This window comes from Mus pahari, chromosome 21, assembly GCF_900095145.1.
Source record: "Mus pahari chromosome 21, PAHARI_EIJ_v1.1, whole genome shotgun sequence".
Taxonomy (NCBI): Eukaryota; Metazoa; Chordata; class Mammalia; order Rodentia; family Muridae; genus Mus; species Mus pahari.
In genome coordinates, this window is record NC_034610.1 from 30,063,193 (window position 1) to 30,085,862 (window position 22,670).

The 22,670-nt window shown below is 41.7% G+C and overlaps 1 protein-coding gene across 1 annotated transcript in view; it reads right to left on the bottom strand.

The window, feature by feature from the left end:
* The window catches only part of Syne1 (spectrin repeat containing nuclear envelope protein 1), a 493,437-nt gene that overhangs the window by 376,458 nt on the left and 94,309 nt on the right, over positions 1-22,670 (bottom strand). Inside the window, exons 4-5 of the mRNA XM_029532807.1 lie at positions 9,910-10,005; positions 1,821-1,904 (exon numbers count right to left, since the gene is read on the bottom strand). Of these exons, the coding sequence (XP_029388667.1) occupies positions 1,821-1,904; positions 9,910-10,005 (180 nt within the window). The remainder of the gene's footprint in view (positions 1-1,820; positions 1,905-9,909; positions 10,006-22,670) is intronic.

Here is a 22,670-nt window from a genome sequence, read left to right on the forward strand (position 1 = left end):
CTGTAGACCAGGCTGGCCTTGAACTCAGAAATCCGCCTGCCTCTGCCTCCCAAGTGCTGGGATTAAAGGCATGCGCCACCACGCCCGGCTCTAGGTCTGTTTTCTAAGAGCCTAGCTGCAATGGCACCCCAGCAGCTGCCACACACGTATCCAGCACACAGATCTTGCTCATAGATGCCATTCACAAACAAAACCTTGGAGAAAGGGTCAATTTCTGACCTATGGAAAGGAAAATATGAGATAATCTAAAACACATATGACTGTATGATGCAAAAGAAATGAGGTCAGGTCTATAGGATGCAGACACCAGCTGAAGGACTCTCAATTGTCAAAGCCAAAGTAATACAACGACACAGCACAGAAGCATCATCAGCTATGACCAGAAAATAAAACAAATATATAGAGTTAATACCAAAAGAAATAAGTAGTTAAGAAGTAGTCCATTTCTTTTTACAGTACTTTCAGTGTGTGTGTGTGTGTGTGTGTGTGTGTGTGTGTGTGTGTGTATGTGTGTGGAACATAAAGTCATTAGTGAACAAGTGGAACAAGAAACAATAACTATTTGAAGGAGTTAAAATTTGAGAATTGAATAATATCATGGTCTCAGTTATCTCCCTAAAATTATTTCTCAACTCTAAGTGGGAAAGTAACAACATTATCATATGAAAATATTCAGATGCAACCTACCTCACATGAAAACATTTAGACACAACCTACTCTGATTTCAATGTGTTACTGACCTTTCATGTGAAAATATAATCTTTGAATTCATGTCAATAGTATTTGTTGAATCCGTCTCAGATAGGTTACTAGGGTCAGATTAGGGTGCTAGCATGGGGCTTCCCAGGGCAGGAAGAAGAAACCTGGACTGGCGCCTGGACACTCTGCCTCACTATGCAATGTTCAACCATATATTGTGATAGAGTCGGAAGGTGGATGCTCATCCGGCTCTTGGGTGCACCAGCTTCTGGAATCGTGAGAAAGTGATGTTCTAGTCTTCTTTATATGTTATGCAGTACTAAATATTTTGTGATAGCCACAGAAAACAGACTAGGAGACTGACTTATCAAGTGATAGATGTCCACACCATGAGAAGTAAAACAGAAGCCTAGGTCCATCCACAAAATGTACTGGGAAGAATTTAATATTGCTTCCCTGGAATTCTTGCCAACAATGCGGAACTTCAAACTTATCAGAAGAACACAGCTCATAAACCCAAACTGAGAGGTCTCAAAAATGACTAACTACCAGAATTAAAAGTGTCAAAGGTCATGAAACACTAGAGAGCGTGGAGACTCGCTGTAGAGTAAGAGACAGTGAGATGAATTGGTGGGGTGTTGGATTGAATCCTAGGACAATGGTACAGACCACGGTCTATACTTTCATTAATGATGTTGCACTAGTTTAGATTTTCTTATTTTGATAATAGTTTCATCATTACATATGTTCTTTATGGTTGTTTGTTATTGTGTTTTTGAGACAGTGTTTCTCTGTGTAACCCTGGCTTCTAGAACTCACTCTGTAGACAAGGCTGGCCTTGAACTCAGAGAACTGCCTGCCTCTGCCTCCTGATGGCTGAGAGTAAAGGCATGTGCCACCACTGCCAGGCTCATTTCATATGTTCTTAACCTGGAGGGAGCTGAGTGAAGTGAACTGTGGTCTCCTTTTTGCAACATTTCTGTAAATCTAAATTACTTTTCTCGACTGCCGCATGTCTACGTAGTACAGACAGTGTGCAGTTATGGCCCCACAGACAACAATTAGAAAGTCGGTAGACCCAAGCTTTCTCTACAGTGTTTCCATTTCATTTCATTTCTTACCTTCCTTCCTTCAAGGAACTTGAGTGCGGTGCCAATGTTAGCCACAGCATGAATGCGCTTCACCCGGTGTCCTTGTTCACAAGGCTGGGGAAAGAAACCAGTAACAGTGAGGACAAGTATGACCATTAAAAGGCTTCAAATTCCACTCAGATGTGTTAACATATATATTGAAGAGACTTGAAGAGCAACCACCATGACTCCACCTCAGGGAGGGAAGCAAGTGTGTAAAGAAAGGCGTGTCATCCCAGCAGTACTTGCGAGATGCACGGTTCTCAATCGAAGTTCAAGATCAGCACATTATCGTGTGTTTTCCCAGCTGAGTTCCAAGAGTTAAAGTTCAACAAATTCTCATGCTGTCGATAGGCACAGTCACTCTTTCATGGCAAGATATATTTCTATGAAAAGTATTTTTGGTCAGTCATACCCTTTTCTTTAGCTATGAGGACATGCAAGGATACTGACCATTACTAGTGTCCTTTCTTAATTTGAATGACCAAAAATTTGGAGTAAATAAACCAAGAGTAAAACTGAGATTTCCAAGAATGTTTTTTTCATCTCCTTTCTTCTTTTCTTCTTTCTTCTTTGTCTTTCTTTCTTTCTCGATTTCTTTCTTTCTTTCTTTCTTTCTTTCTTTCTTTCTTTCTTTCTTTCTTTCTTCCTTCCTTCCTTCCTTCCTTCCTTCCTTCCTTCCTTCCTTTCATTCATTCTTTCTTTCTTCCTCTCTCTCTTTCTCTCTCTGTCTCTCTTCCTTTCTTTCTTGTATGTGTCTGTTCAATGCTCTATTTACATGATGACATTGACCCTTTGCATTGTCTATCACACTTAGCATAAACACCCAGAGGAATTTCAATGAAGTCGATGGTTTTGTTTACTGAGACAACCAGCATTAATGAGATGAGGTCATTTTTCTCAAGGTTCTCATCTGGTAGAGTGGCCCTCTTCCATGTAAACCCAGAGCTCTGAATAACATACCAGAAATTTCAAAAACAAGCTTTATGTTTCCACTGGGTGATAATTTTAGATTATAATTTTAAAAAATATTTAATAGGAGATATTTTATAGGGTTGTTATTGCCCTTTCCTAGGAACTTATTTATATCAATGTATAACCATCTCATTATCACTCCATGCATAAAGCACAGGTTTAGCTTATATAATTAACTATGCTTTACCATGGCCAAAGCATTGTGAATCCATCCCTTAAGATAGTCAAGACCCCTAAGTACTAACATTATGTTCTTTCATCCCACCCAGATACATTCTTACTTCCTGTCTTCCTACACTCTTGGCAAACATTTTAAATCAAGCCCAACACTTGCCTTTCTAGATAGATTCAATTCATTTAAATGCAGTCCTAAAAGTACTTATATTAAGGCAGGCACAACAGCTCACATCTGTCATCCTCGTTCAAAGTTGGCTAATACAGGAAGCTTACCATGAACTCAAGGCCAGCCTGGGTTAAAGACTGAGGCCATATCTCAAGGAAAAGAGACGTACTAAATGTTGTGGAGCTGTTGTCTTTATTTAAAGGGTGTCTCTGTACTCACCCCTCCAGTCTTCCCTGCACTTTCCTATTTCCTCAAAGGGTCCTCCTTCACAGTCAGCCAGGGATGCATAGGTGTGTCCGCCCTCTCCTGATAGAAGCTGGATTCTTTCCAAGACATTTCTGTAAAAGGACAGCTTCTCTTGGGCTTACTTCCCCTAGAATTTCTGAGTCAGGGGCAATAAGACTTCCAATGTTTAATGACATCCTTTCCCAGCGGGCTATGCTATGTTCTCTTTTGCAAGCGTTGCAAAGATAATTGGTACAAACCCCCTTCAGCATTTGATTTGACAGATGGTTTTTCCAAATTTTCCATTCTTCTTATGTACTGTATACACCCAAGCGCTCATCCAGATATCCCTGATCAGCAGTGGCATAAACATGTCTTCCTCGGACCTGTGGATTTCTTCTGTCCAATTCTTTCCACATCTCCTGTCCAAGTTCTCCTTTGGGTCATTGCTATATTTATTAGTAAATGTACCTTATATATCCTTGCGATAATCATGTTTTAAGTCTCTCGCCCCGTAAACTGCGTCTGCCCTAGGCAAGTGGGAGACTTCTTATGTCACTTTCTTTTTCTTTGTTCTTAATTTAATTTTAGTCACATTAAATGAAAACAATCACACCCAGAACCTTTTATCATGTATTATTTTTTTAAACTCTGTTATCTAAAAAGTATTCATCTGTCTTCTCTAAATAGGGCAAAACCTTGTGTCATTAGATTCCAAAAGCACACAGATATGAATTGTGTGCACATATATTTAAGCTCTAGAGAATAATTTTCATGATGTTTTAAAATTTAAGTGTTTCTCCATTCTATTTATTTAATAATCCCTGCTTTCTCCGATATCTGACATGGACACCTAAATTATATTATAAAATTCCATCTTGCTCTATCTAATCTTGACTTCATTAAATTTATCACTATGAATACCCCATACCAACCATTCTGAGTACATCTACAAATAGGGTATCCTTGTAGAATCTGATGTCTAGTCAACAAATGCCTTCTTTCTGCCTTTCTTCTTCAGGTGTACACTGGATCAGTGACAAAGAGATAAGCATCCTGGCTCATATTTATCTGATTTTCATACCATACCCAACCCTAGTGAGTAGCTCTTCTCAGCACTGGTTGTAACCTCTTTGGGAGCATCAGCCGTATGTCACTCACCTGTGTTTCTCTGGAGACATAAGGTAGTGTAATATTCAGAGTGCAGATCTGAGAAATGTTAGCTTGCCAGCAGGCAATACACCCAGAATTGAGGCAGGCAGAATTAAGGTATCTTTAGTGAACCTGAAGGTCTGTTGGTGCTCAAGCCCTCCAAGTATCTACTTTTCATGTTCATATCAGAGTGGATTATTAGGCTCCCCGAATGCAAAGTGCTAAAGAGTCATCCAAAAAGCTCGCTTCTGGATCAACGAAACAGATTTAAAAAATACTTCTCCACAGTCATTGTTATGTGTCTGTGGTGTCCCTATTGTTGACCATCCCCACCCTCAACTTGGCAAATGCTCACATTCTGTAAATGTCACACAATTTCTACTCAACCAAACAGGGAATCTAAGAAGAATACTTCAAAATATTTATAATTTCCTTAAATAAAATCAAAGCCAAGGGAGCCACCGCAGGTTATTATGAAATGGGACTAGACTATAGAGACCTCACCCTGGGATCTTAGCCATAGAAAGAAAGTTAAACCATTTGGCCACATTTCCTGAATGCTTATCCGAGCCAGAATCCTGGGCTTTGCTACTGAGAGGCTCAGGCCAGTGCTCCCCACAGAGCTACCTCCACTCTGGGATAATTACAGAATTCCCTTCTGTGCTGATCCTCCTAAGGCAATGCTTTATTAACAGTCTTGCTTTGAAAAGGCTCTACAAGAATACCCAGGGCCTTTATTCCTTTGCACCATGCTCTCCACCTCCATGGGATGAGGATGCTAGACCACAGCACACAGGCATGTGCAAATCGGAAACCACAGATTTATAACCTCCGTGTAACTTCAGTTTAGGTGCATGGGAAAATCTTTTTTTTTTCTATTATTATTTTCTTTATTTACATTTCAAATGCTATCCCGAAAGTTTCCCATACCCCTCCCCCCACCTCTGTTCCCCTACCCACCCACTCCCACTACTTGGCCCAGGCCTTGCCTTGTNCTAGGTCATATAGAGTTTGGAAGACCAAGGAGCCTCTATTCCCACTGATGGCCGATTAGGTCATCTTCTGCTACATATGCAGCTAGAAACACAAACCCAGGGGGTACTGGTTAGTTCCTGTTGTTGTCCCACCTACAGGGTTGCAGCCCCCTTCAGGTACTTGGGTACTTTCTCTAGTTCCTCCATTGGGGACCCTGTGTTCCATCCAGTAGCTGGCTGTGAGCATCCATTTCGGTGTTTACCAGGCACTGGCATAGCCTCACAAGAGGCCGCATTATCAGGGTCCCTTCAGCAGTATCTTGCTGGCGTGAGCATTAGTATCTAGGTTTGGTGGCTGATGATGGGATGGACTCCCGAATGGGGTACTTTCTGGATAGTCCATCCTTTCATCTTAGCTCTAAATTTTGTCTCTGTACCTATAACCTTTCATGAGAGTTATGTTCCTTATTCTAAGGAGGAATGAAGTATCCACAAATGGTCATCCTTCTTGATTTTCTTCTGTTTTCCATAATGTGTCTTGGATATTCCAAGTTTCTGGGCTAATATCCGCTTATCAGTGAGTACATATCTAGTGACTTCTTTTGTGATTGGGTTACCTCACTAAGGATGATATCCTCCAAATACATCCACTGCTTGTGGACGTTGTACATCGTGGTGCGCACTAGGCTCCGCACCACGATGTACAACGTCCACAAGCCTCTGTACCTATAACCTTTCATGAGAGTTATGTTCCTTATTCTAAGGAGGAATGAAGTATCCACAAATGGTCATCCTTCTTGATTTTCTTCTGTTTTCCATAATGTGTCTTGGATATTCCAAGTTTCTGGGCTAATATCCGCTTATCAGTGAGTACATATCTAGTGACTTCTTTTGTGATTGGGTTACCTCACTAAGGATGATACTGCTTGTGGACGTTGTACATCGTGGTGCGCACTAGGCTCCGCACCACGATGTACAACGTCCACAAGCAGAGGTCTTTGATCCACTTAGACTTGAGCTTTGTACAAGGAGATAAGAATGGATCGATTCTCATTCTTCTACATGATAGCCGCCAGTTGTGCCAGCACCATTTGTTGAAAATGCTATCTTTTTTCCACTGGATGGTTTTAGCTCCCTTGTCAAAGATCAAGTGACCATAGGTGTGTGGATTCATTTCTGGATCTTCAATTCTATTCCACTGATCTACTTGTCTGTCACTGTGCCAGTACCATGCAGTTTTTATCACAATTGCTCTGTAGTACAGTTTAAGGTCAGGCATGGTGATTCCACCAGAGGTTCTTTTATTGTTGAGAATGGTTTTTGCTATCCTAGGTTTTTTATTATTCCAGATGAATTTGCCAATCGCCCTTTCTAACTCTGTGAAGAATTGGGTTGGAATTTTGATGGGGATTGCATTGAATCTGTAGATTGCTTTTGGCAGGATGGACATTTTGACTATGTTAGTGCATGGGAAAATCTTAAAGGGCTTAATATGAATACATAATGAAAAGGTCAGATCAGAGGTTCTCCTTAAATCCTAGTTTCCTTCTCTGCCAATTGAAGCTATGAAAATATTTGCAACCTTTGTGATCCTGTAATTCTAACTATACATGAATGAGTAGGGCACTTACACAAAGGAATGTTTTAACAAAAGTAGACTACTTTTTTTTTTTTAGAATAATTTAACCCAGAATTTAACTGCCCATGAAAAAAATCTCATAGACAATTGGTCAAATACAATGGCAGAGTTATGTCTGACATTTAGAAAAACAGGTGTACTGTTGCAAAACTCATGTGAAGTCTCCTTCAATCCACAGGTAAATTTAGGAGGATTTGGACCCAGAAATCAGGGGAGTAAGCTTTCAGTGTGATATTCTCTTATTAGCATAAGAATTCCCTGCTGTGCTGATCCTCCTAAGGATTAAGCTAGCACTTGTCTGGTTTATTTAGCTGATTTGTATGGCTACAAGGCTGTTCACATGTGATCTGTTGAGCTTATCCCACAGCACAGCATTTGGGTGTATATGGCTGTTTGAGGAGGCATTCTAGGTAGCTAAGGAGGAAGAATGATTGGGAGTAAGATAGCAAAGGAGGAAGAAAGCTAACCAAAGGTGTGATACTGGAACTTTCTGCTGAGGGCAACTAGAGCTAGGTCCTACGGGGACTTTACTGGCCTGCTTCTGAACCACTGCTCTCACCCCCATATAGGTCTCAGAAATGTACTTTCTAAAGCTTCAGAAACGAGCACCAATTCCCAGACTCCTGTATTCACTACATAAAAATCCTGATTTTTGGTGGTGTTTTTGTTTGTTTGATTGCTTGGGTCCTGAATTCTCTCACAGTTAATTCTCCCACTGATAGATCAACTGTTCAGCTCTGCTCAAGCCTGAGTAGGCAATCCAGAGCAGTGTTGTTACGGTGTGCATGGTGCTACCTCTCATCACCAAAAGCAGAAACTAAAGGTGAGCTGAGGTGGTAAAAACCTGTCCTTAAGTATCTGCTGCCCGTCTGGACAACCAGAATGATTTGCACAGAATTCTCACCAGCTTGGATTTTCCAATGCAGTCTTACCACTTACTATGTTCAGGAAAAAAAAATAAATAAAAACTCAATAATCTCTATGGCAATGGTTACAAAGATATAAGAGATAAGTGGAGGGGATCCAAGCCCTTGGGTATCTGGAAGGAATACAACACTGCTTGTTCTAGATACAATAACCTGGAAGAAATGGAACCCAAAGTTAGGTCTCTATGACTGCTGTCAACCTCCCAACTTTGCCTTTTTTTATTGGTTGTCCCATTTACAGTTTTCTAGAATGAACTCTGGAGTCCCCACAAAAGCAGAACCCTTCATCTAGACTTTACAAAGTCTAACCAAAGGACTTCAGGAGAGATTTAGAATCCTTTTTTGGAGGAGACTATTGTGGCCCGAATGCCTAGGTGATGGCTCCTGCCCATTCTTCCGAGTTCACATATAGAACTTGGATTTTACCGCTACACAGGATGATCTGAAGAGTGGTAGATTCCAAGGACTTTGATGATCTCTGCGTTACTGGTGTGAGCAGTTGTCAACTTATGGTGATGGGGACTAAACCAGCACATTTATCTACCAGATAGATCACATTCACAGAGTGTTGTCATCTCAGATTCTCCTGGACTCAGAGCCTAAGGATCACTTGAATAGGTGTTACAAGTCAATCAATGTGCCAGTGCCTCTCTATGCCACCCTCTGCCTCCAAGAAGTTACATTTACTGACATTTATTTTCTCTCACAAGTACACAGTTTTATCAAAAAGATCATAATAAAAAAAAGGGAAGCTGCGTCAACTCCAGACTTTATGTGTCCCTTGAACTCTGTTTTATAATTGTAGCAAGTATTTATTTAAAAATCCTTTATATCTATGAGCTATGTACCCTTCTACTATTATATGGAAAAGACATACTCTAATATTAAATGACTACATATTTTAGTTTCAATAATGTAATGAAAATATATTTCACTGCTAATGCTGACTGCACTCTGTTCTATGGGATGTAACAATATCTCTCTGGGCACTCTGTTCTTGTTCCAGGGGATTGTTGATAGAGGATGTCAGCAAGAACATGACAAGTGCCACAGTGCTTTCAAACTTAATATTCAGCAGACAGCTATATACATACACAGAGGGAAACCAACAGTTCCTTTGAATAGGAAACAGGCACAGTAACAGTTCATTTTTGTCAATTTGACACTAAGCTGGAGACATCTAGAAGAGGGAGCCTCAACTGAGAAAATGCCTCCACCAGCTCGGCCTGTGGGCAGGTCGGTAGGACATTTTCTTGATTAATGGTTGACATGTAAGGGCCCAGGTCACTGTAGGTGATGCCAACCCTGGGCAAGTGATCCTGTGTTGTAATACAAAGCAGGCTGAGCAAGCTGTAGAAGGCAAGCCAATAAGCAACACTAGTCCATGCTTCCATTCCTGCCTGCAGGTTCCTGCCCGAAGTTCTTGCCCTAACTCCCCTTCAGTGATGGACTAGGACCTGCTAAGTGATTTTGATCAGAGTTTTATCACCCCAGTAGAAACCAAAGGATGGAAAACACCTGAAGTGAAATAGTTGGTGATTTGTAATTTATAATCCTGGTGATCGTTCCAGAATCTTAGAGATGCATTGTTCACCATGTCAGGGTACTGATAACTTCATCCCTCTTACACAATGTGACTTTTGTCATAGTGCTTCTTTACACAGGAAAAAAAAAAGGCTAATGTACTCTTCATTTCTTAATGGAAGAGATAGGTCAACGTTTCCAGGTTATTAATAATGACTAAGGAAGAAGTTTCTCTCCTGTTTGTAGTACCCCTTAGGTACACAATTTAGTTGTTCCGGATGGACACTATTGAGTAGGTATTATGGTCAGAAGAGATCCTTACCAGTTTCTGCCCAGACAGGACCTCCAGTAGAGCAAGCAGCTTGATGCCGTCTTTCATGTCTTCAAAAAGGTCATCCACCACCATGGGAGGCTTCCGCTGCAAGACAAAATGCCACTCACTGGGGGGACATTTGTACACCTCATCATACCATCTGTCCATCCATCCATCCATCCATCCATCCATCATTTCTTATTTTTCTTATGGGTTGAACCAATGCCGTCTTTACACCAGACATATGTGTTACTACTAAGCTATACTCCAGACCCCTTGATTATGTTTTATGCAATTTTCAGCTACATGGTGAAAGCGTCCAAAATAAAATTAGACCAGTGTAATGGTGGACATCTAAAATCCCCATTATATCCTATTACTGAACTCGGAGAGTAGAGCTTGTGCCTCCCTAGAGCCTTCACCTCTAGTGTTCACGGTACTGGAAAGTAATCTACGAACTACCAGAAGAAAGAGATAAACACCAAATCAGCTATAAACCCTTAGATCTACAGTGGTGGTCTGCCTGCCAGGCATACTGGTGCAGTAGTGGCAGAATTGTCATGGGAGTAACCAACTGCTACCTGACAAGAATTAAGGCTTACTCTATGAGATGGAATGCATGCCTGACAGTGACCAGGTGTCCAAGAGCCTGAAACAAGATAGGCCATGGACCCAAGTCAGCAAAATGCTACTGTTCTGTTAAAAGAACATAGAAGTAAAATATATCCTAATGACATTCTGCTATACTCATACATTGGGGTCTTGTTCTGCCATTGTCAGAGAAATGTCTTCTTGCAGTAGATGAAATAAATACAGAGACCCGCCACTGGACGGTGTGCAGGGCATAAGAGATCGTGGAACACTCAGCCATAAATTGGGTGCTTCTGTCATATCCCTCACCTCAGGACTCAGGGACCTCTGCAGCAGAGGAGGCAGAAAGATCTTAAGAGCCAGTGGGGTTGGAAGATGCCGAGGAAACAAGGCCTTCGAGACACAACAGGACTGATGCATGCATGTGCTCACAGAGTCTTTGGTAATTGTACTGGCTAGTTTTGTGTCAACTTGACACAGCTGGAGTTATCACAGAGAAAGGAGCTTCAGTTGGGGGAATGCCTCCATGAGATCCAGCTGTAAGGCATTTTTCTCAATTAGTGATCAAGTCGGGGGGGGGGGTGTCCTCTTGTGGGTGGGGCCATCTCTGGGCTGGTAGTCGTGGTTCTATAAGAGAGCAGGCCGAGCAAGCCAGGGAAAGCAAACCAGTAAAGAACATCCCTCCATGGCTTCTGCATCAGCTCCTGCTCCCTGCCCTGCTTGAGTTCCAGTCCTGACTTCCTTGGTGATGAACAGCAGTTTGGAAGTGTAAGCTGAATAAACCCTTTCCTCCTCAGCTTGCTTCTTGGTCATGATGTTTGTGCAGGAATAGAAACCCTGACTAAGACAGTAGTATACAAGGGCATTCACATTGCTTTATCTGGGCTCCCCCACCCACCCACCCATTACAGATCTTGTGCTTATCTACTGTTGCTTGCAATTTTATTTTCATGTGCTTTCTTGTGTGCAAATTTGTGTGTCTCAGTGTCTGAATGTGGTTCTTGCGCTTTTTCTGTAGATCTTTTCTTCCTGTTTATTTTGCCCTATTATGACTTATTTCTTTATTTTTTGTTGGTATTTCTTTTCTCTTCTCTTCTATTATTATTATGTTTATGTTCATATTTATGTTTATATTCTAATGAAAGATAAAGAAAAGTTGTGGACTTGAGTGGGTAGGGAAGTGTGGAGAATCTGAAATGAGTTGGCAGAGGGGAAAGCATAATCAGAATGTTTTGTATGAAAAAATATGTTTCCCACAATATAAAAGAATCATTATATTTAGTGTTCAGGCTCTGATTTGTATACCAGCTCCTTCCTAGAAAGGGAATTGTAACAAAGGGTGAGATGGTGTCAGATAAGAGAGGAGAGGAAAGTACAAACTAACAGATTAAAGAGGCTGCTGATAAAACGCCTGGCTTTCTCCTAACAGAAGGGAGCAACTTCACAATGAACAAGGCACCTTATGGGACTCAAGGAGCTTCGAGTCTGAGAAAACTTCCCTGAGGCTATAGGAACAAACAGGATACTCCTGCAGTAGGTGGGCTGTGCTGTCATTTACACACACCTCCTCTCAGAGGAGCCACAAGCCCAGCAGCAGTGCACAGTCAGCTGAACCTTGGCGAATCCTCTATGCAAAAAAAGGAAAGGCCAGTTTACACCTGAGTGTCTTTAATGTTATCAGGAACATTAATGAGTTTATTGAAATGCTAAGTAGGCTTGAGTTCATCTCGGACCTTGGGAACATCAGCAGTAGACAAAGCCATAATGATCCACAGAGAGGTCCCTAGGGAGCAAGGGACATGCTCACTATGAGTCCCCAAAATAAAACTCTGCCCCTGGGTCAGAGCTAAAGCTGCATGGTTTTCTGACTCCTCTTGAACTTTGTTTGTTTGTTTGTTTGTTTGTTTTTCAAGACAGGCTTTCTCCCCTTGCCCTGGCTGTCCTGGAACTCACTTTGTAGACCAGGCTGGCCTTGAACTCAGAAATCCGCCTCAGCCTGCCCCTGCCTCCCGAGTGCTGGGATTAAAGGCGTGCTCCACCACACCTGGTACCTATTGAACTTTGTTAAAGGCCCAATGCTTTCCTTTCAACTGATTTCCTTTTAAAACTGTGTTCCAGTTAGAGATACTGAGATGCAAAGTTCTTCTGAGGTCTACTTTCTTCTCCGCCCCCCGACAGGAAGCATTTATATTTCTCTCACCGACTGCATGAATTTTGGAGGCTGAATGTTATAGTTCTAATTCTAAATATATTTCTCTTTCTTTATGAAGTGAACAGCTGAACACATTTTATCCTCCTGCCATGACGTGCATGCTCAAAAATAAAGGCATTTGCATTTCCAGTCACTCCTTGGAGGATCCCACCATTCGTGCTATTTCTTAATAACATAGCAAAAATTAATGTTGACTTAACATCCTAAGCACAAAAAGCATTATGTAGAACAAAAAGTCATTACAATAAAAACCAACACGATATAAAGTAACTTACTGCATTGCCCATTTATCACCATTATAAATGGAATACAGGCATCATTCAAAATACCAACTTGTAGAAAAATTTTAAAATATATGATAACTTTAGTGACAAAATACAAATTAAGTTTTACCTGGATACATTAGGAAAATTGGAAACTCGCACACACTAGTAAACATTACAAGAACTTGCACAATGAGGACATCATGAGTTTTGCAGGCAAATGGATGGAACTAGAAAATATCATCCTGAGCGAGGTAATTCAAAGCCAAAAGGACTTGCATGGTATGTACTCACTAATAAGTTGGATATTAGTCAAAAAAGTACAGAATACCCAGGATACAATCCATAAAACTGAAGTGAGGATGCCTCAATCCTACTTGGGAGGGAGAAGAAAGCAGTGATAGGGAGGGTGGAGGGAGGCACCTAGGTTCAAGAGGGGACAGGGAGGGGAAAAGGGAAACATGATCAGGTATTGGGGTGGGGAGACAGGACTGAAGCCCTGAGGGTCAGCAGAAAGAATGCAAACAGGTAACTTCAGGAGGTAAGAGGTAGGGGGACCCTCTAGAATGTACCAGAGACCTGGGAGGTGAGAGATGCTCAGAACTCAGAGGGAGGGACCTTAGATGAAATGGCCAACAGTGAGGAGAGGGAACTTGTAGAGTCCATCTCCAATAGAAAGATAGGACATCAAGTGAGGGAGAGGGTTGCCATCCCACAGTCAAAAAAATCTGACCCAGAATTGTTCCTGTCTAAAAGAACTGCAGGGACAAAAATGGAGATGAACTGGAGGGAATGGAAGTCCAGTGACAGGCACAAATTGGGATCCAGCTCAAGGGGAGGCTCCAAGGCCTGACACTATTACTGATGCTATGGTGTGCTTACAGGCATAACCCTAACATGGCTGCCCTCCGAGAGGCCCAACAAGCAACTGAAAGAGTCAGATGCAAATATTTACACATAACCAATGGACAGAAGCTGAGACCCCTGTGGTTGAATTAGGGAAAGGTTGGAAGAGGGGTGAGGAGGTCTGATGGGGTGGAGGTGGGGACATCTTGGAGATGAAGGAGATGTGGGATAAGGAACAGTCAGAGGGCAGACTGGGAGGGGGATAATGACTGGACTGTAAAAAAAGATTAAAGAATAATAATTATAAAAATTTAAAAAAATAACAAGAACGTTGGCATCAAAGCTATGACACTGCATGGATGATAATATGTATGGATTATATGTTCATGGATGACAACATGCAAAGCTGATAGCATACCTGGGCAATAGCAATGTAAACAATGTGACAATATGCAAGTGTGACAACATACATAGGTGATAACATGTATGCATGGCAATATGCATGGGTGGTAACATGCCTAGGTGGTAATGTATAGGTGATTACATACATGTATAATAATATACATGGGTGCTAACATCCATGAATATTAGATGACATGCATGGATAATATTATGTGTAGATGATATAGCATACATGACTGATAACATGCATAGATGATAACATACATGGCTGACAACATGCATGGATGATATCATGTATAGATTATAACATGCATGAACATACACACTGTCACTAAACACACACAGCTCTCTGCTTCTTTAGAGCACAGTGCTTCATGGTGCACCTAAAACTGGCCTTTAGAATAATCAACAGTGGCTGCTGGACAGATCTTCAGGCCTCTGGCCTCTGCCTGGCCTTGCTGACACCATTCTGCCCTTGACCAGTCCGCCCCCTCCCCACAACCTCTATGACCAGCCAGCCCAATTGACAACCTTCCTCCCTCCTCTTCTTTCCCTCTTCTTCCTTCTTTTCTCATCCTCCCTCCTCTTCCTCTTTTCCTTTTCATTTACCTCCCTTGCTTTCTCTTCATCTTCCTTTCTCTCTCTTCTCTCCTTTCCTCCCAACTGTGGTCATATTCAACTGGGCACCTTGCTCTTCACAAAATTGTCTGCATAAATATGACTCTTGAATCCTTCCTTCCAGGAACTATCAAGAACATGATAGACGCTTTATGTACGTTTCTGGCTGCTTACTTGGATGACTCAGTGAATGAAGATAAGTCTTGGGTGAAATATATATATACACCAAAATCACCCCAGAATTAAAAAAGAAATACATTTTGTATCAAGTATTATTTCCACACAGCGCATAACTTTAATGACCACAGCACATTCATTTTTTCAGGAGACATTCAGATATGAAATCTTGTAGCTGAAGCATCTCTGGAGTTACACGTACAGATATCACAACAATATGACTTCTTTGGGCAGATGTGGCTGCTAGGGCTGTAAGCCGAAAGGCCGACAGCAGTGAGGATAACCAATTGGAGCCTGACTTAGCAGAAAGTAGAGACTGGTGTTGCTCAAACTGCCTTTCAAGAACTGAGTAGAATGTGTCGAGCACGTTTCATGTTCATACTTAGGTTAAGCTGTCTCCTTTTTGTAGAATATTTTTAATCCTTACTTATCAGAGTCCCCCTTAGTCTTAGCAATCCATATTTAGTGGAAACAGAACATTTTTCTGCCTAGTCTGAGGTGTTTAAAAGTGGACCTCTTCATTGCACCAAAAATGAGGTCCTTTCCTTCTGGGCCATTCCTTCTAGAAGTTTCCTCAAATAAAATATATGTCCTATGATGTGGCCCTAACAGGATTTCCTGCCCTCTGACATGTCTAGAAACTCAGAGAACATGCCGAGATCTCTGTGACTGAGAAGTAGGCACTCAATGAAGAGGGGAAGCCAGGGTGTGGTTCTCTATTTCTACCTGTCTGCCTTGCTTAGGCACAGTAGCCTGAGATGCTTTGTAACAAGGACCACTGCCTTTTTCTTTAGACTGTAAGGAGCTCAAATGTTTCCCTCCTTTTAAAAAGATTTGTTTTTATTTATACAAGTGTATAAGTCAGGTGTGTGTGCTAGTGGGAGTGTAGGAGTGTGTAGTGAGTTTGTGTATGGTGGTGGTGGTGGTGGTGGTGGTGTGTGTGTGTGTATGTGTGTGAATAACCTGAATTTCTTCTAGTCTGTAGGCACCAGTAGATATACATCTCTTAACTACCTTTTGCTTTGGAATGTTTTTTATGATAGGATGGCCATATTTGTTATATCATATCAATGTTATGTCCTGAAAAGAAATTCCTTTATGAGGGGAAAGGTATAAGAATTTAAAGAAAAACCATATCAGAAACAGCCATTTGCATGGCACAAAAATGTAAAGAACTCTCACATTTTAAAGTTATATGCAAAATGAAAAATGTTGGTGCATAAAGAAAATATCACAAGATAGCCATGGACAGGGTGTACGTGATACCCAGTGCTTAACATCCACAGCTAATGTGTTTATACACTTAAACCTGCTACAACTTTCAATAAGGAAGAGAACAAAGTATAACGGAGATGGAAGATATTGTTGGACATCCAAATATGCTCAGAACTCTGGTATGGACTCCACATTTTTCTTTTGTATTTACAAAGAGGGAGTCTTAGTCAGTAAGACCAAGTCCCTGGCCAAGATTACAAATGCTGAGTAACTGAGACCAGAGCACGGATCGGTTGTCACGGGAGCCACCTTGTTTGGTAGGCATCAAGCTTAGGAGAAAGGGGAAGGTGTTAGCATTAATTTCCAGAGTACAAGAACCTACCGATGTGACTTATTTAATATCTCTATGAAAAATATTGACAGATGAGCATGACTACAAGTTTACTCTACTAGAAACAATGACTTCATTAAATAATCCCACTGTTCCATCTGGATTTGAAAAGACTGAACTGTAGTAACAAGAGCATCGTGTGTATTTACCATGTTTGCATAGATGCAAGTCAGCCTGGATCCTAGAGTGTCCCCTAACAACCACCATGCCACAGTCCATCCTGAGCACTTCCACATTCTCTGCTTTAGTAGAGATGATGGCTGAGGCCAAATTAGCTCATGGTAGCCACGTCAGGATCCATCACCGGGCTCTTGTTGCTGAGGCTGCAACGCTAGTCTGCCCTGTACCCTTCTCCATGATGGGTAAGTCAGAGAATAGAGTCCTCAAAGCTATTCTCAGGATGAGTAGGGGACTAATAAAACACTGGAAAGCTGTTCTATGGTGACAGGTGACATGTTATATCAACAAAAAGGAAGTGCAAATTAGATCAGTGCAGGGGAAAGGCACCTGGAGGGAAGTCACAGACCTGCGTAGTGAGTCACCGGCCTCTTCCCAAGTGGGGTCTTGTGGGCATGTGCACACAATTCAGTATTTTACTAATGACCTGTGACAACATACCTAAGTATCTACAGCCTGCAAAGGCCACCCCCATGTCCGGAGGTCTTCCATGGGAGTCTGGGTACTGCCATGACTGACTCTAGATCTTCTGAATCTGCCCTTCCTTCCCTCTTCAATTTCAAGAAAAAAAAAAAATGGTGTTTCCCCAAACCATGCTGTCTCTATGCCATGACCTGGGCATAGCAGGATAGCATGACTGAGGCCCTGACACAGAAAAAATATAAAAGTGCAAGGTCTCAGCTCAAAGACTCTCATCATCAAGAAGGGGAAGGCTCCCAGAACTTTTCTTTTAAAATCCTGAGCAGGGCTGGGGCAGGCAGAGCAAGCCTGAGGGGGTGTCGAGTTAACCCTTTCCTGCCCGGTCAGCATATCTCCTTCTAGGCTGAGACATCTGGAGTCCTTTCAATAACATCTCCTTTGGGGCAAATCTTCAAGAAATCAATTTTGTTCTCTTGCTAATATATCTTGATCAGGAAGCATTGTTTTGGATGTGGCAATTTATATTTGTGACACTTCTCCCTTCCTGTTGGATGGTGACATTTGAGTGAGTGACTTCTATAAGATGGGGACTATACATGGTCAGAGGATCCAGACTGTGTCTTTATACTAGTTTAATTATTAAAATTATAACTATGCTAAAATATTCATAACCTAATATTCACCACCTCAAGTGTGTAGTTCAGTCATTAGAGATTTCCACAGGAGTGCTCTATCAGTCTCCAACTCTATCTTCATCCTGCAAAGCTGAAACTCTAAACCCGTTAAGTAACTGCAGTTCCCTTCCCTTCTCTCAGCGCCTGACATCTCCCTCCAGTTCCTTTTTAGAGGTTTTGACTCCTCTTGGTACCTCATATAAGCAGTGTAATGAAATACTTGTCATTTTGTGACTGCTTATTTCACTTAGCATAGTGTCCTTAGGGTCCCTTTACTCCGCAGCAGAGGTAGAATCCCCTCCCTATCTTCCACTGAATAAGATTCCGTTGCGGCATCTACCACATTCTGTAAACCTATTCCTCGATCAGTGAATACTGTGTGGCTTCAACCTTCTGGCCACAGTTGCAAATTCTTTCCATGAACTGCATATTATGATACTTCTTGGCCCTTTGATTTTCAATTCAGAATTGCTGCATTACCTGGTAATTCTATTACCAACTTCTTGAGGAAGGAGCCACTCTCAATTTTTTTTTATAGTGGTTGTCAAGTAGAAGGAGAGAAATCTACTTCAAGCATGACTCTAGAATGCTATCAATTCAGTAGTAATGTTTGTGGTGGTTTAGATGAATTATATCTTCCACAGGCTCGTGTATTCGAATACTTGGCTTCCTGATGGTGGTGTGTTTGGGATAATTGGAGATTTTAAGGTGTGAAGGGTTCCTGGAGGGCACACACCACTGGGTGTGGATTTGAGAGTTTGTAACATTAACTCACTTTCAGTTCACTCTATTTCCTGTGTGTGCCTGAGGTGTGAGCTCTCAGCTTCCTACTCCAGCCACCTACTCCCATGCCTCCCTGCCATCATCTTCCATGGACTAAAATAAGCTTTCCTCCTTAAGTTGCTTCTGGTCGTGTCATCTTATTACAGCCACAGAGAAGTAACACTGCACATCTCAGAGTCCCTATTTATAAATGTCACACTGTTATAAAGTAGAGTTTCAGCAATAGGAATTTAGTCATTTGCAATGTAAAGACCACTGTGTGTGTGTGTGTGTGTATACATATATACGTACATACATATATGTGTGTATACACACACACACACACACACACACACACACACACACACACACACACATCTCCTGTCAACTTCCAGGTCTAATCCTGTTGTCACTTACCATTCTTGATTTGGTCAACTAAGGGTTGTTATTCATGGGTCAAGAGTTGATCAAATATTTTATTATGCTATGAAATGCTATGGCCTGTCACTTCGAGATAATGAATGCATACCCTATGGTTAATGTTAATGATTATTGGATAGATAGTGATGTCAGTAAAGCTGGACTAGAACATGTCTAAGGGGAAGCTCATGTTACAGATGCCCACCTTCTTTAGGTGGTACACATACTATAAACAGTGTCAAAGGTTGCTAAGCATGGCACAAGGTCATGGCCTGGTATATTCACAGTTCTGCTTTCTGCACAAGGTCTTGGGAGTTACAAAGAAAAGGGATGACTCCAGTCTCATTCTGTGTATACCTGATTCATCTGTGCAGAACACGGTCCCTCAGACCCAGAAACAGACAAGCTACTCTGGATGACTTATATATGGCTTAGGTAGGAATATAAACTAAGGGAGCACGGGGGATGTTTCCCAACCCACAGCTAGCATCGGTAGCTCTCCTTTCCTGATGGTTATCTGCAGGGTGGGACAACATCTAAAACAACAGGAACAAAGAGAAAGAACGGAAAGGAAGAGAGGTTGACCAGCAGATATCTGGTGAGTTACCTCTGGAGGGATCGGCCAAGAGCCCACTACACCACAATTTAACAAAGTGCCAAGCTAGTCTTGGCCCAGATTAATCAAGACTATGATGATCCCCCACAGGCAGAACCGACTAAAATTAACATACTATCTAATAGACCTTGTCGTTTCACTCTGAAAATAAAATAGACATTCTTGATAGCTCCACAAACAAGGTGAAGTAATTCAAATACTTTGTACACATTTGCTCCTCATTCAGTGTTTTTACGGAAGGGCTCCTGCTGTTATTTCCCACCATTCTGTAGCACAAATGGGAAGCTACTTCCATTCTGTTTTATTTCCTCTAATGGAGAGCATAACCATTTCCACTTCCTTGATTATTTCATTCCACATCCAACACAGGTCCCAAAGGCAATATCCCCATATCCCCTATTGCCCAGCTTCAAGTGTGCTGGAGAAAGCTCTGCTAAGTAGTGATTTTATTTTATTTTATTTTATTTTTTTTGGAACAACAAAATGTTTTCTACACGTTTTGCACAGAGCCAACACATGCCCTCATTTATTTCCTCTCTATAGTATATAGTGTTGTACTTGACACCTCTCTGCTGCACATATCCGGTTGTTGATCCATCCACAAGTTGTACTGGCTTAATTTTAAAAACTTATCCACAGTCACCTGTAGCTACCCACACTTCAGACAGAAATTATTTTTTTCTCTTTTTGTCGTGGTTTCACTTTCAGGACCTGGAATATCATCTTGGCTGTTAAATAACATCCCAAAATACCCGTCGGTATGTGAACATGACACCGTTTTAAAGAAGAAACTCTGACAAACTTTATCAGTGTATTCACTAATCTCCATAAACCTTGTGAGCTCTGCACCCTCATTATCCATACCCTAACAGTTCTCAAGGTAATGAAAGTGATGCAGCTATGTAGCAGAAGATGGCCTAATCGGCCATCATTGGGAAGAGAGGCCCCTTGGTCTTGCAAACTTTATATGACCCAGCACGGGAATGCCAGGGCCAAGAAGTGGGAGTGGGGGGGGTAGTGGTGCAGGGGTGGGGGGAGGGTATAGGCAACTTTCAGGATAGCATTTGAAATGTAAATAAAGAAAATATCTAATAAAAAAAGAGAGAGAAAAAGAAAGTGATGCAGCTTAAAATGACTGTCTTTTGTAATCATTTAATTGCATATTAGAAAATAACTAATTTCAATTCAACTCCTCTAGATTTATGAAGGTCTAATTAACAACCAAAGGTTGAATGTATTTACAGTGTATGAAGTGATATTTTGATTTGTGCAAACATTGCAGAAGTATTAAAAAACACGCTACTTAACATATTCATGACCTCTTGTAGCTACTGTAGCGTTAAAAAAACAAGCAAAGAGGGAGGAGTATTTGGGCATTCTCTTGACCCCCTATGTCAGTTTCTTGTATTGGTTTACAAATAGGTCCACAAGGATGTGTGCAAGGAAAGGGAGGAGACCAAGAGTCAATTAGGAAAGCATTTTCAGGTAATATGTTGTTGGCGAGAAGATAACTGGGAAAATAAAAGCAGCCATTAAAGCAATTTTCATATAGTGAAAACATCACTTAGCATACATCTATAGATGTTTAACCTGGAAATCCTAACTGCTCCCTTCAAAGGAATAACTGAGTTGAACTTGGTGCTCTTAATAGATTCCCAATGCATGCCATAGCCATTCCTTACAATGCACGTCAAAACCCTGACTCCCACTACTGTATCTGGAAATAGCGTCTTCCGGAGCTGCTCATCAAGTCAACATGCAGTAACTTGCATGGATCTTGCATCCAGTGTGACCAGTATCATCAGATGAAGAGAACATTGCTACTTAGACCGTGCTAAGCACAGAGGCAGGGACTGCAGTGTTGCAAGTCCTGACATTCACCATCAAAAGTTCCACAGAGGCAAGATGATTCTCTCCCAAGTCTCAGAGGAGTGCTGGAACTTCTGGACCTAGAATTGACATGATGCATATTCTATTTTCTCTGTAAACAAGTGTGTGTGTGTGTGTGTGTGTGTGTGCGTGCGCGCACACACACTTAGCTTGCATGTATGCACAGGTGCATGCAGGTATGCGTGTATATCAGAGATTGAAACCAGTCTCCTTGCTCACTCCCATCTTCCTAATTCTTGAGACAGGTCTCCTGGTAAACCTGAAGCTCGCTGAACCAGTGAGTTCTAGGGATCTACTTGTCTCTGACATTACAGTCATTTAGTGTGACTGGCTTTTTTTTTTTAAAGATTTATTTATTGATTTTATGTATTTGAGTACATCATTGCTCTCTTCAAACACACCAGAAGAGGGCATCAGATCCCATTACAGGTGGTTATGAGCCACCCTGTGGTTGCTGGGAATTGAACTCAAGACCTCTGGAAGAGCAGCCAGTACTCTTAACCACTAAGCCATCTCTCCAGCCCTTGACCAGCTTTTTAACATGGGCTCGGGGGGGGGGGGGTCTGAACTTAGGCATGCACTTCACTGACTGCCTTCACATGTTCCTAGACCCCATACACAATTGACTGCAGTTATCTGTCCATCCTGTTATTAGGCCCATATCACTGTATCCACAATTCTTAGTCAGTCAATGCCTAGTGCACACCGGCTGGATGGGTAACTAGAGAAAGTGGTCATTTTGTCAAAGACTACATGTCTGTGTGCCACAGCTTGACTCTTCCATGTGGAGGCAGGTGGGGGTGGAGTTCTGGGAGATGATAAAGATGAGATCATGGAGGGAGGAGATTGATGAGCATCATTAGAATGGGAGGAAGAGGGACCAAAGCCCAATGAAGTCAGAGGATCAGCAGTCCCATAAGCCAGGAAGATGGCAGGCTTGTAGACCAGTCCCCCAGCACTTTGACCTAGGGCTTTGGGAGATTCAGTAGTAGCTGTTGGGCAAGCCATTCTCCCTATGGAGTTTCCTTATCAGAACTAACCTAACCAGTGAGGTTCACATTTGGGAGTCATGGAATAAATCCCAGCTTTGTCATTT